At 40.7% G+C, this 13,903-nt stretch overlaps 1 protein-coding gene and 1 long non-coding RNA gene across 2 annotated transcripts in view; one reads left to right on the top strand and one right to left on the bottom strand.

The window, feature by feature from the left end:
* Window positions 1-13,903, top strand: part of LOC138907166 (uncharacterized) — an 82,339-nt gene that overhangs the window by 13,493 nt on the left and 54,943 nt on the right. The window lies entirely within an intron of this gene.
* LOC104108093 (transcription factor PRE3) lies at window positions 9,477-10,789 on the bottom strand. Its single transcript, XM_009617067.4, has 2 exons — window positions 10,331-10,789; window positions 9,477-9,790 (listed from the first exon to the last, which is right to left on the bottom strand). Exons 1-2 carry the CDS (start codon window positions 10,460-10,462, stop codon window positions 9,641-9,643), a joined length of 282 nt encoding a protein of 93 aa, XP_009615362.1. The 5' UTR covers window positions 10,463-10,789; the 3' UTR covers window positions 9,477-9,640.

The following is a 13,903-nucleotide window of genomic DNA, read 5'->3' as shown; positions in this document are numbered from 1 at the left end:
GGACCATTTAACACTTGCAATATTACCGCTTTATTAGACATTTCCCCTCTTTCATTTATTCACACTACTTTTTATCTTTTCTCCTTGTTCCTAAATTATGATTATTGAGAATTACTTATGATGATCGCTGCATTATTCGTAGTTATCAGATATATTATTCTCTATTAAGTGGCCGTTCGCCTCGGCAGGATAGATACATTTATGGTTCTTGCTGTTCGACCCTCGACAGTGCGCACATCTTATGGGATCGGGCCGTTCGCCTCGGCAGGATTATGTACCACACTCTTATGGGAGCGGGTCGTTCGCCTCAGCAATATATAGTAGATGTATCTATGGTTATATACCAGATTATGATGGGATCGGGCCGTACGCCTCGGTATTTCTATAAAATACTTCTATGGAAACGTGTGTATCATTTGTCAAAAAGCCAGTGTATCTGGAAATTTTCCTAATTTGAATTATGACGACTATATATATATATATATATACACACACACACACACATACTCCGGTGGAGGAGGTAACTGCTAATCGAGAGATTGAGTCCATTGTTGAGAGAAGGATTGCACCACGTACTTATACTTGTTTATTTCGTTTCTTTACTCTGCCCCATATCTATTTACTCCTTACTGTATCTGTCTTATTGGACTACTAGTAAGTATCGATATCGACCCCTCGTAACTACTTCTTTGGGGTTAGGCTAGATACTTACTGAGTACGCGTTGATTTACGTACTCATGCTACACTTGTTGCACATTTTTGTGCAGGTGCATATATGTCTAGTGATCTTTTGGGCGCAGAGGCGCGGCTATTGCGGGGGACTTACCATGAGCTGCATTTTATGTTACGATCCACAGCCTGCAGAGTCTCCATCAGAGTTATTTCTGTTCTCCTATCTAAGTTGTATTCTAGACAGATATTGTATTTTATTATATTTCCTAGTTGATGCTCATGCACTTGTGACATCGGTTTTGGGAGTGCTTACGGGTTGTTCATTATTGAAGTTGTAAAAATATTATCCTTACCCTACGAATTCTATTTCTTACTACTTAATTGATGAAAATTATGATTTCAGAAGTACTAAAATGAGTAATTCAGTTAAACATTCACTAATGTCTTGCCTGACGGCAGTGTTAGGCTCCATCACGACCTTTAGTAGATTTTGGATCGTGACAGCTTGGTATTAGAGCGTTAGGTTCACTTAGGTATCACGAGTCATGAGCAAGTCTAGTAAAGTCTTGCGGATCGGTACGAAGACGTCTGTACTTATCTTCGAGAGGCTACAGGGCTGTTAGGAGCACTTCCCTTCTTGATTTCTCATCGTGCGATTTGATTCCTTTAAGGCTTATCCTTCCTACTCATTCTTATACGATATTCAGCTCTCGTGTCAATTGGGCATCGAGGAGTTGCAGTGGTACTACAAACGGGGAGCAGGGTGTTTCTCCCTACGCATTCGAGCAAGTTATTATCATCTTCTTGAGGAAGGATGTTCTGTCATTTCAGCTCAGTAGCTATATTTCGGATGGTTTGAGGCTATGCACAAGTTGCTATGATGTTCATGAGTTATTATCTCACGGTACTAATGTAATGGTGGGGTGCTTGTTTATATGCCGACGCAGTGAATGACTTGAAAGGAGGATTTCTCAGTGCGTGATGTAGAGGTTCAACATTTAATTCCAACAAAGGAAAGGCAATCATACTATAGATGTTTAGGTTTGGGTTGATGGAGTAACGAGACTTGATATTTTCGAGCGTGGTAGAGTTCTCAATTGTGATGTGGTGTCATCGTCCTGGTTGAACGCGTTAAGATTCACCGGTGTTATGGTGTTCTTCAATTTGCCTTCGAGGCAGGGAATTGTGAAATGGTGCCTGAGAAGCGATTGTCAGAGATAACAGAGTGTAGCAATTTCGGAATCGAATTGTTATTCCTAGTATTGATGGCTCGAGAAAGATGATCTTCTAAGAGGTTTTGAGTTGGTAGCGACTCATTTGTTCAGGTGCTACAAGTATGGATTTGATTTGGGGTAATATTTGGGCAGCGAAGTATGGGGAAGGGCATGGCGGAAAGCGTCTCGCGGTGGTTGAATTACTAGCGGGTCGAGTATGAAAAGCAGAAATCGAGTAGTTGCTTAAAGGAGAGGGTTTAACCAAAGTGGGAGAGTGGCAGAGTAGCATATGGGTTCTGTGGTAGGATAGCCATACACCTTGAGGAAAGTTTAGAGCAATTTGGGAATCATGGTGGGCAGTGAGTAGGTCCACGAATTTTATTTGGATGCAACATGACTTCGAGTTTGGAATATATTGGCGGACTTTCACTTGATATCAATAGGGAAGAAGGAATCTTGGTGGGTTCGGGGGTTATGTAATTGTAGCTTCAAGCTAAGTGGGGGAGCCCCACCGTCTACGATTGAATTGCGTGGTTGTCTACTTGTGCGATTTCTGGTTATCGGTGTATTAGTGGGTTACTACGACTAAGGAAGGAAAATACCAGTGGTAATTTGAACAAAGGATTTGAGGAGTGTGTGCTATATTTGGCCTTATCGATTCATGTTCAGGTTTTGGGAAGACTCAGAGTTTATGCTTCGTGTGGATGTAATGTACAAGGAAAGAAATTCAATCGGTTGCTTCTTTGAGAGGGTGTTCATGTGCTAGTAGGGCCTTGGAGTTTTATTGTATTCGGTAATAAGTCATAGTGGGTGACTCTCAATAATGGTCCTAGTGGATTCATAAATTAAAGTGCGGTGCCTAAGGATTTCGGGTCCGTGGTATGGTTAAGTATCGAGCTTTAGCAGTGGATTATGAAAGGGACTTGGAGTGTTCTATGTTATCATCGGTATGCAGTGCAACATTAGAGATATGTGAGAAAATAACTTCGGATTCGTAGAGGAATTATCAGAATGGGTGTACCAGTTGAAGATGAGAATGTGCGCACAAGGAGGGTCTGAGATAGTTCGTGGATTTTGAGACAATGTGGTCTCGTGAAATAGAGTCACTCGGGATGAGTGCAGATTGAGTTCATTATGTTTTTAATGGAGCTATTATTATTTCTACGGCAAGTCCAGAGTAAATTAGAAGAAGTTGGGTCAGTTAGCAATGGTTGAATCGGCATGGTGGTGGCAATGATCGGTTCTTTCAGCTTGTTAAGTTATGCAGGTGATTTGTGGCGGTATGTGCAAGGCTTGAAGACCGCCGTAATTTGATTTATTTGGAGGTATTTGATTATACTGGCCTGTTATGTGTAGATGGATCCCGGAAGAGTTATGGTGGTTTAGACCACTACTTGAGGATTGTATTTTCTGCGGTTATGGGAATTCAGTCGTGTGTTGCAATGATTCTCCTGAAATGAGTTGAGTGAAGGGTTTCTATATGATGGAGTGTTTATTCTATTGGTGGTTCAGGAGTTATTATGGAATTCTTGTATTCTCGCGTATTGGCATGTTAGGTGCAGTGAGCGGCATGGGAATTGAAAGTTGAGGATCAAGGTTGCGTTCGGTGTTGAAAAGAATGTCACGAGCTCGGATGAGCAGGAAAGAATTCAGATGTTTAGAGTAAGCTGGTATTGTCTTTAGCGTCACCTGAGAACGGTGTTCTGTGTAAGAGGCTTTGTGTACTGATTTGAGGATTCTCGATTCGCTTTGCAGCATTTTATGGCCGGTGGTATGGATGTGCAGACTTTGCTACCTGGTGCGGGAGGTCGTGGGGGCGTATCCCACGGGAAGATTGTATAAGTGTGACATGTTGGTAACTTGATTGTTACATATTGAAACTAAGTATGGAGGTTATGTTAATATCGCAAATGCGAGAGTTGATGTCTGCGAGGCATTCTATTCCTTGGGTGTGGACCATGTGAGTTTGTTCCGAATTTGACGGCTGTTCTTATGTGTCACGAATAGGTCATTGTGGGTCCTTGAAAGATTATTCGCCCAGCATGGTATGATCAAAATCGGCTTGAGGTCCGTTGATGGGTCTAAATGTGGATGTGTGCACTACACCAGGCCGGGTGGGTTCATTCAGCATAGCGTTTTTTATGGAGGAGTCTTCGTACATTGGATGTTATTTCCGTCGTCAGCCATTCCATGTAACCTTCTACTGTGCCATTTAGGTTGTGAGACGCCTTGATTATTCGCACGTGTGATGTGGTCCCGTGTAGCTTGTGGTGTTATATGAGCAAAATGGCTCTCAAGATACAGGTCATTCATTGCACCTTCGTTGTGCTTGGGTTTTGTAGTGTATGGCGCTATCCGTCTCCCCAGGGTTGTACTTTTGCACTTGGTGTGCTCGTGGTCGATTTTGAACATTTCGTGAGTATAAGCATTACGACTTGATGTGTGTTTTCTTTAGATTATTATGTGTGGATCGGGTGGCACGCTGCCACGGGTACGCTATTTGGATCGGGTGGCACGCCGCCACGAGTATGTTGTTTGGATCGGGTGGCACGCCACCACGGGTGTCATGGTTGGATTGGGTTGCACGCCGCAACGGTATCATGTGTGGATTGGGTTGCACGCCGCAACAGTGTGATGTGGAGTACAATTTTCCTATATCTATTCTTGTGTGTTTTGTTCCTCATTTTTTCAGGAAGGTTCGTAACATCTTTACGGTTGTTAATTAGTTATGTGGGTTGAGTAGTTCGTTCCAGAGTTCATTTTTTCCTTATGTATCACATTCGAGTTGGTAGCTTGCCGGCGCATTGTTGGCGTCATATGAGATTTTGTGCAGTATTCTAGACGACTTATTGCCTGAGCAGCTTGTATTGGGTGAGACGAGGTTATTGGACCTGGGATCAGTGCAGTTTGATTTATATAAGGTGCATTAAAGAGAAGATTTATGTTGTTCAGTTCAAAATGAGGTAATGACTCTTGTCAGGAGGAGAGACCCCATAATTTATGGTTTGGGCAGGTGGCTATGAGTTCCTGCGCATCTCTTTCATCGTTGCAGTATTGTGAGGGTTGAGACCGGGTTTATATGTGTTATGAGGTATACCACGGGCATCGGGTCGATAAATTTGCAGTTGTTGTGCTTGGAGAGGGATTACCATGGGCAAAAAAGTTATGCAATGCATTGTGTGTTATCAGCATGGGTGCTTGATCATGTGTCGGTTCAGCGTGTGGAGATTGATACGGTATTCGTATGTTAGAATTGGGTATCGGGGAGAAACTTTGGATGTTGGAATTTGGCTCTAAAGCTTGCTAGCTAAGGTAGCAGGAAAGATCTTCAGTCAGGCTTGAGCTAATGTGCTTAACTGGGTTGTGGTGGCACGGGTATGTACACAAGGTGTTAAACAGTGATTTTGGACAACTCCGGAGCAGTTCTTAGCACGTTCGAGGACGAACGTATGTTTAAGTGGGAGAGAATGTAATAACCTGACCGGTCATTTTGAGCTCTAGAGCGTCGCTCGGCAGTTTGAGGCCTTGAGTAACTTCACTTCAGGTATTATGACTTGTACACGTGATCGGAATTGAATTTCGGGAAGTTCGGAGTTGATTTGGAAAGAAAATTCTAATTTCAGAAGCTTTAAGTTCGAGGAATTGACTAAGGTTTGATTTTTAAGTAAACGACCGCGAAATCGGGATTTGAAGGCTCCAAGAGGTTCGTATGATGATTTTGGACTTGGGCATATGTCTGGATCGGGTTTTGGATGAACCGGGAGCGTTTCGGCGCCTATTGTAGAAAGTGGCATTTTGGAAGAATTTCATAAATTTGGGTTGAAGTGTATTTTAATGTTATCAAAATCCGTTTGGAATTCTGAGCTGGGGAATAGCTCCGTATGGTGATTCTGGTTTTAGGGGCGCATCCGGATGTTGATTTGGAGGTTCGTAGGTTATTTCGGTGTCAATTGGCGAAAGTTAGAAATTTGGATGATTTTGAGAAGTTTGACCGGGAGTGAACTTTTTGATATCGGGGTTGGATTTCGATTCCGGAAGTTGGATTAGGACCGTAATGTCAATTATGACTTGTGTGCAAAATTTGAGGTCAATCGAACTTGATTTGATGCGTTCCGGTACAAGTTATAAAATTTGAAAACTTGGAAATTTTAAGTTTGATTCGAGGCGTGATTCATGATTTTGATGTTGTTTGACATAGTTTAAGGCTTCGACTAAGTTTCTATTATAATTTGGAACATGTTGATATATTTGGTTAAGGTCCCGAGGGCATCGGGTGGATTCCAGATGGTTAATGGATTGAATTTGGCCTTATGAAAGTGCTGAATGTGTTGTTAGCTGGTGCACCTGCGAGGTTTTGGCCGCAGGTGCGGGGCCGCAGAAGCGGCCTAGGGATCGCAGAAGCGGAGCAGGTCAGCTAGGGGAAGGACCACAGGTGCGGAGTTTTGGCCGCATCTGCGCAAGCGCAGAAGCGAAGCGTGGGGCGCAGAAGCGGAAGAAGGCGCAAGAGCGGAAGGGAGATCGCACCTGTGATGTCGTAGAAGAGGAGAATGTTTCCGCAGGTGTGAGGCATCGTGTTTGGGTGATTTCCGCAGAAGCGGTGGTGTGGTCGCAGAAGCGACGCCGCAAGTGCGGCTACTGTCCCGCAGGTGAGAAAATATCGTTGGGCAGAATCGTTTTAAGAGCGGGGTTTGGCTCTTCTTCTCTCAGTTTTCACTTGGTTGGGGCGATTTTAAAGAGCTTCAAGGAGAGATTTTCATCATATATGTCAAGGTTAGTGATTCCCGCGTATTGTGAGTTAAATACAAGATTTATATATGGATTTAGACATGAAAATTTGTAAAAATTTGGAATTTTATAGGAAAACCTAGAAATTTGTATTTTTGAATTTTGACCACGAATTTGGGCATGGAGTTTGGAATAAACTATATATTGATTTAGCAATGTTATGGGTAATGTTTATCTTCGAAAATTTTTGAAATCCGGGCACGTGGGCCGGAGGGTTGACTTTATTGACTTTTCGAGCAGAGTGAAAAATTATTATAAATTTATTTATTATGAGTATTAGAGTATATATTTATATATTTGCACATTTATTGACTAGTTTTGGAGCGATGAGCATCGGTTTGGGGTGTTAGAGTGGCGTTGGAGCTAGATTATGAAACTTCGGAGCGAGGTAAGTCTCTTGTCTAACTTTATGAGGGGGAAACTACCCCTAGGTGTTGTAATTGATAATTGCTACTTGTTTAGGGGGCTACATGCGCACGAGGTGACGAGAGTACGTACGTAGCTACATTCATGTTATTGTCCGGGTAGACTTAAGTTCATGCCATGCTATAGCTGTACTAATTGAGTTATCTCTTGCCTATTAAATTCTTTTACTACACGTGACAATTTGAGACTAGATTTGTGTAGAGTGGTAAACTCGCTACTGTAGAGATTCGGACGAACTTCATGATTTGTCACGGAATAATTGTACTCCTCTTACGAATTTCTCCCGCGTTATGCGTTCTCATTTAAAGGTTTCCCCAAATCTTCTTATAACTCACATGTCCCTTCGTGAGTGAGGTTATGTACCCGTTAAAGCTTCTTATTCTAATGGGATCGGGCTGTTCGACCCCCGACAGTGCGCACATCTTATGTGATCAGGCCGTTCGCCTCGGCAAGATTATGTACCACAGTCTCATGGGAGCGGGTCGTTCGCCTCAGCAATATATAGTAGATGTATCTATGGTTATATACCGGATTATGATAGGATCGGGTCGTACGCCTCGGCATTTCTATAAAATACGTCTATGGAAACGTGCGTATCATTTGTCAAAAAGCCAGTGTATCTGGGATCTTTCCGGATTTGAATTATGACGGCCTATCTGTGAGATCCTTTATATATATATATATATATATATATATATATATATATATATATACACACACTCCGGTGGAGGAGGTAACTGCTAATCGAGAGTTTGAGTCCATTGTTGAGAGAAGGATTGCACCACGTACTTATACTTGTTTATTTCGTTTTGTTTACTCTGCCCCATATCTGTTTACTCCTTATTGTATATGTCTTATTGGACCACTAGTAGGTGTCGATATCGACCCCTCGTCATGAACCACTAGTAAGTGTCGATATCGACCCCTCGTCACTACTTCGCTGGGGTTAGGCTAGATACTTACCGGGTACGCGTTGATTTACGTACTCATGCTATACTTGCTGCATATTTTTGTGCAAGTACATATATGTTTGGTGATCTTTTGGGCACAGAGGCGCGACTATTGTGGGGGACTTACCGTGAGCTGCATTTCATGTTGCGATCCGCAACCTGCAGAGTCTCCATCAGAGTTATGTATGTTCTCCTGTCTAAGTTGTATTCCAGACAGATATTGTATTTTATTATATTTTTTAGTTGATACTCATGCACTTATGACATCGGGTTTTGGGGGTAAACACTTATTAATGGCTTGCGTGACGGTGGTGTTAATTAGGCGTCATCACGACTTTTAATGAATTTTGGATCGTGATAATTTAATGATTAAATAAATATTAATCTTTGATATTTAACTAGGACAAGTGTCACAAATCCAAATAGGAACTTGAGAAAAAGAAGAAATGAAAAATGGAGAGTCCTTTCATCCCGAATTATGCTTAGTGAGGCACCCTATTTATCAGTTTTTTGCTATGAATAGATCTCAGGCAGAGTTTCATCATGATTTTGTCGGGATTTGCTAAGGAACTCTAAGCTATTCTTAATTTTTTTTTTTTTATGAGTATATATATCATTTGCCTGCGGGAGGCTTCATTTTTCATAATCAATTAATGGTTCTATCAATTCCTTTTAACCCAAATTCACGTTGTGTAAGGTCCATCCAGAGAAAGCATTTTCTATTCGAATTTTTCTTTTCCAAGCCACTCACGACCTTAACTCAAGTCCTCTTATTAAAAGTGGTTGGAATAGTGTACTTTTTTCTTCTAGGGGAAAAAACGTATTGCTTTGAATCTAGGATAACTTTCCTAGCTAGAACCCCCCCCCCCCCCCCCCCCCTTTTTTTTTTTTCCACATCCTCCTTTCATTTATTCATCTTTTAGTATCGGTAAATTCTATATACTCCTATTAGATATTCAAGATATAGTGCTCGATATGCATTTATAGACCTTTATTATCCTTAATTGGTTGGCGTGTAATGTTGGTAGTTTGCTTCATATGTATGTATAATAACTATAGCCAGTTACCTTTTTGTCTCAGTGAACGATAAACTGGATTACTTGTCGGATGAATTTCATAGTGATATCCGAATTATTGATTTATTACACAGAAGTACCTAAATTAAATTCAGTAACTAGATGACTATACCTAAATTATACTTATATATTAAACAAACTACAAACCCACCGAATTAATATGAATTCCAGCTACCAAATTTGAATTCCCAAACAACATATATATACTTGTGAAGATTATCTGGAAACCCCCAACTTAACCAATTGCCCATATTTCCAACCATTTATCCAAATATTTCACCCGTTATGACCGAAGTAACATCATTCCAATCAAAATGCTCTCCTTTTTATTGCACACAACTTAAACTGAAGAAATTAAAGATCTTAGATACTCCTACTTCGTAAGGATTTTCTAGTAGTCAAAAAAATTAATAAGGAGAGAGTGTGCGGAAATTCCTAGAAGAATAATTTGAAATGCAAAAACAAAATATGAAGGAAACAGAAATTAAAAAAAGAAAAAAGGGAGAAGATATGGTCTCTATTGCAAAAGTAGGCTTCTAATAAGTGCAGCTTGGGCGGTGTCTGAAGTGGCCAAGAGTTGAGATAAGCGCTCACTAAGATCATCAACCTCTCTGTGCAAGCCTCTTATGTAGTTGCATGTGTCTTGTAATACCCTTGCCGCTGAAACCTGCGCCAATTACGAAACCCCACAATAAAAGAACATTAGTAATTCACATAGATCAAAAGTACTATTATATGTTTTTATTAAACATAAATTGTACTGTATAATAGTAAGAGTATATATTTAGAGTCAACCTATATATGCGGAGATCACAATTCACAAGTTTAGTAAGTTCAATAAATCAAGGGGCAAAAGGAATCCTTTTCCTTTGGTTAAAATTAAATATATTATCATTTCGCTTGGTTTCTAAGGTCCTTCAGAAACCAAGAACTTAAAACCTAGGAAAGGTCATCGGGACCACTGGGACTTGTAACTTCTTAATTTTCCTTGTACAAGGATTAGTTAATATTGGTAATCATATATAAAGACTAGCTTGTACTAGGTTCTTCCTTCTTAATTTATACTCCATGCACCTCGTATATATGCCATTATTAAAAAAAAGATTAAAATTAATACAACTCCGCATATAATGAGAATACGAGCTTAGTTTACCGGGCTGTTTTTTTTTTATTATTACAAAAGGGAGCTAAACATACAAATACGTACCTTGTCAGAGGACCTATTACGAAGCTCAGGAAGAAGGTCCTGCAACTTGGAAACAAGATCATTTATCTGGTCTTCAGATATCCTTGAAGAAACTCCTGAATGTCTTGAGCGTGACGATCTTCTGCTTGACATTTTTCAAACGTAAACTTTCTAAAATATGTTTCTGAAGAAATATTAATACAGCTAGTGATGATATAAGGCGGTTTGAGTCTTGAGTGTGCAATGTGGAGAACAACCTTATGGAGATCGAGTGAGAAAATATAATGGTGCTTTAATTTGGAGAAGATTAATTAATTAAAGGGGAAAGAAAGAGATCAAGACTAATGCATAAGAACACAAGTAGCTAGTGAAGAAGACAATTGCATGGGAGAAAGAAGTGGGCTTAATTTGTCTTTAAATAGGGTTTTGGGACATAGAAAGAAAATATCAAGTTTCTGGAGATATCCCCTTCTATATGAAAATATTCTAATTCCTTAAGTTGCAAATTAATGAGACTAGATCTCAAGTGGGCTTTACAACGAGCTTTCATCTCCTACCCACCCTCCCATCTGGGGTGGGGTGTGCACTACTGTTCTATTCAGTGTGCGAGTGTCAGAAACTACACGTAAGACCGTGTTATTTTATTGCATTTATGCACTATAATGTGAGTTTTATTTTTTGGGGGGCGGATAAAAGGGAACTTATTCAAGATATTGGCAAAGGAAATCTTTTCTTAAAATGTCTAATAAAATTGAAGGAAGTTTTCCAAACTCGACATCTAGTATCGCAGTCAAAGAGGAAATTAAGAAAGATTGGAGAAGATGGGGAGTTGACTAGTCAAGGATATGATTCACATTGCATGCAGAAATATTATTTTCCTCAAACGGAAAGCATATAAACACGTCAAGAAAAGCAAAAAATAAGCGTTGCTTCTCGCGGACTCTCTTTCTGAGATTATTATTTCATCAGTATCTGTGTAATTTAATCTATTATAGCTGTCATTTAATCTAAATTATCAATTAATGTTATTAGATAAAATATATGCAATTACCTTTTAAATGACATATATAATTGTAGCATAGTCATGAGGTTATGGTTCATGATCGGTTATAAAGGGGATACGTATATATATATATATATATACACACACTCGGCCTCAGTATATTATCTACTTAGACAGATCAATTTAGCTTTCCCGTTTAACAGCTCTTTTTGTCCAGTAACTGATCTGCTGCAACTTCCGAGTTCTGCTACAGCTATTTCTTTTACATTTTCAGTGACGTACTTTTAAGAAGTTTATTCAATAGCTTTGCTTTTCGTTTACCTTTGTAAATGTGTTAGATATAGATGGTCCATCTCATATATTAGATATAGAAAAATGACTATTGTATACCATTAAAAATGGATAACAATTGAATATATACGCGATTTTAAGTATATGTGGACTAATTCAATACAACTGATTAATGACTTTAGATAAGCAAATAAAAGATATAGTAAATAGCCAAATCAATGATGATAGTGAGTCCGAGCTCGGTTAAAGGCTTAACAAGAAACTTGCCTTCGGTTTCGAGCCAGCACTTATGAAGAACTTATGAACGAAAACAAGAACTTTGAATAATTTTAAAAACAGAGAGAACATAAGTATATTGCATTGGTATGCGTATTACATTGTGTCTAATGAATAATTAGCTTCCCCTTTATATAGTAGGAGAGTTTTACCCTAGGTACAATTCTAAGAAAGGTAAAAATCTTCTTTTCGCTAGTCACTAATTTTCTGCCGATACGGGCCGAGATTCACGCCGTGATATCTGGTTGGGCACGGATATTGCGGCCCTTTGTTAATCGTGTGTGATCGTTTGGTAATGCTCTCCGAGGTCTTAGGACTCGAACCAGACCCGGGGGACATGGTCTCGATAGCTCCGAGGGCAGGTATTTTGTTCGGGCCCCGATACGAGAGGCTCCTGGTTCTGATTCTGATTCCTTGCAGTCATGTCCTTAGTCCGTTTGCCTCACCGAAAAATCGGGGTGCTCATTAGACTCAGTTTTACCCGTATACAGATAGTCCTCTCATTTCTCAGAGAGTAGGTTTGCCGAAACGATGGAAAACGATAGATGTTCTCCAATTCCTTCCTCCGTATGTTACGATGAATGAGCCGAAACGTCCCATCAGTCGCGTCGTTCTGACTTCGGACACGTGTCTATCATCGCCTGGTTGCCCCCAAATGTGAAGTGTTGCCTATTTTCCTATAAAAGTTTTCATCCTTTGTTCTTTTTCTACTTTTCAACCAAGCTTTTACCTTCGAGCTTCCCAACTATCATCAAACTTCTTTCAAACCTTCATATCTTTATCCTTGTTCTTCAACTTTCATAGTGATTTCCAGGTTTTTACCCAGATTTCATTCAAATCTTCATACTCTGTTCTTCATTCTCAAAATTCGTTCTTTTTAAACTTCTTATTCTTTCTTTAAATTTTCAAACCTCTCTAGATAACCATGGCTAAAACATCCAACTCTGTTCCTCAACAAGTTGCCTCTTCATCTTTCCAATCGGTTGCCGATACTAAGGCGGTTGCTCCCGAAGTAGTTGCCCTCGAAACGGCTTCTCCCGAGGTGGTTGCCGACGAACCGGCCCCCGAGCCTCCCTTGAAAGTTTTTATTCCCAGGGGCTACTTAATTGCAGACGACTTTAAGGTCGAGAAACCCTCATGCACACAGGACCGGGGTGAAGGAGCATCAAGGCACTTATGCTCCGTGACCGAAGATGTTCTTCCCTTGATTCGAAAGGACTACAATTGGTAAGGCAAGGATGTAGTAGTCCCCGGGCCCGAGGATGCCATTACTTCCCACGTGGAGGGGTACTTAAGTGTTTACACTTACCGTTTCACACTAGGCTCGGTGGACCCGATTTGAATTTTTGCAAGAGGTACGAGGTGTGCCTCAGGAAAATCCATCCATCTCTATGGAGGATCGTGATCCTCCTTCGCTACTTCCTGAACAAGAATGAGTCTCGTCGGTTCACGATCGATCATCTACTTCGTTTATACAGTCCCTAAATATTTTGAGGGGGACTGATCAAGCTTACTCGCCGGGCCAGTAAGGCCCTCTTTTCGAGCATTAACGAAGACCGAGACCGGGGCTGGCAGGGACGCTTCGTTCGGGTGAAGACCGAAGACTTGATTACCCTCAAGTTCATGCATTTCCCTTAGAAGTGGAACGTATCTCGTAAGTGCAGTCTCTCCTTAAGTGTAAATTTTTTTTCTTCTCATTCATACTTGTGGTTATGAAGTTGCCGCCCGGGTTCCAAATGCACTTCCCCGGCTAAAGGAATGGATTGAGGGCATTTGTACACAAATGACGTACTCCCAGCATGCATGGCGCAGGCTTTCGAAGGGCCGATGAGAGGCCCATTCTTATGGTAAGGCCTCTCTCTAAATAGGTTATACCATGCCTCTAAGTTTCATCATACTGACTTTCCTTCCCTTTTGTTGTTGTAGGTTTTCCTAAAACCACTGAACTTAGGCCTTTGGAAGGGGACGAGAACGTGTCCTTGTCCGTTGATCCCTTCGTTGCGGGACATCCCGGGGCTGCCGTA

This window comes from Nicotiana tomentosiformis, chromosome 3, assembly GCF_000390325.3.
Source record: "Nicotiana tomentosiformis chromosome 3, ASM39032v3, whole genome shotgun sequence".
NCBI classification, from domain to species: Eukaryota; Viridiplantae; Streptophyta; class Magnoliopsida; order Solanales; family Solanaceae; genus Nicotiana; species Nicotiana tomentosiformis.
Note: the sequence above shows the minus strand (reverse complement) of the source record. Positions and strands in the feature narration are given on the sequence as shown.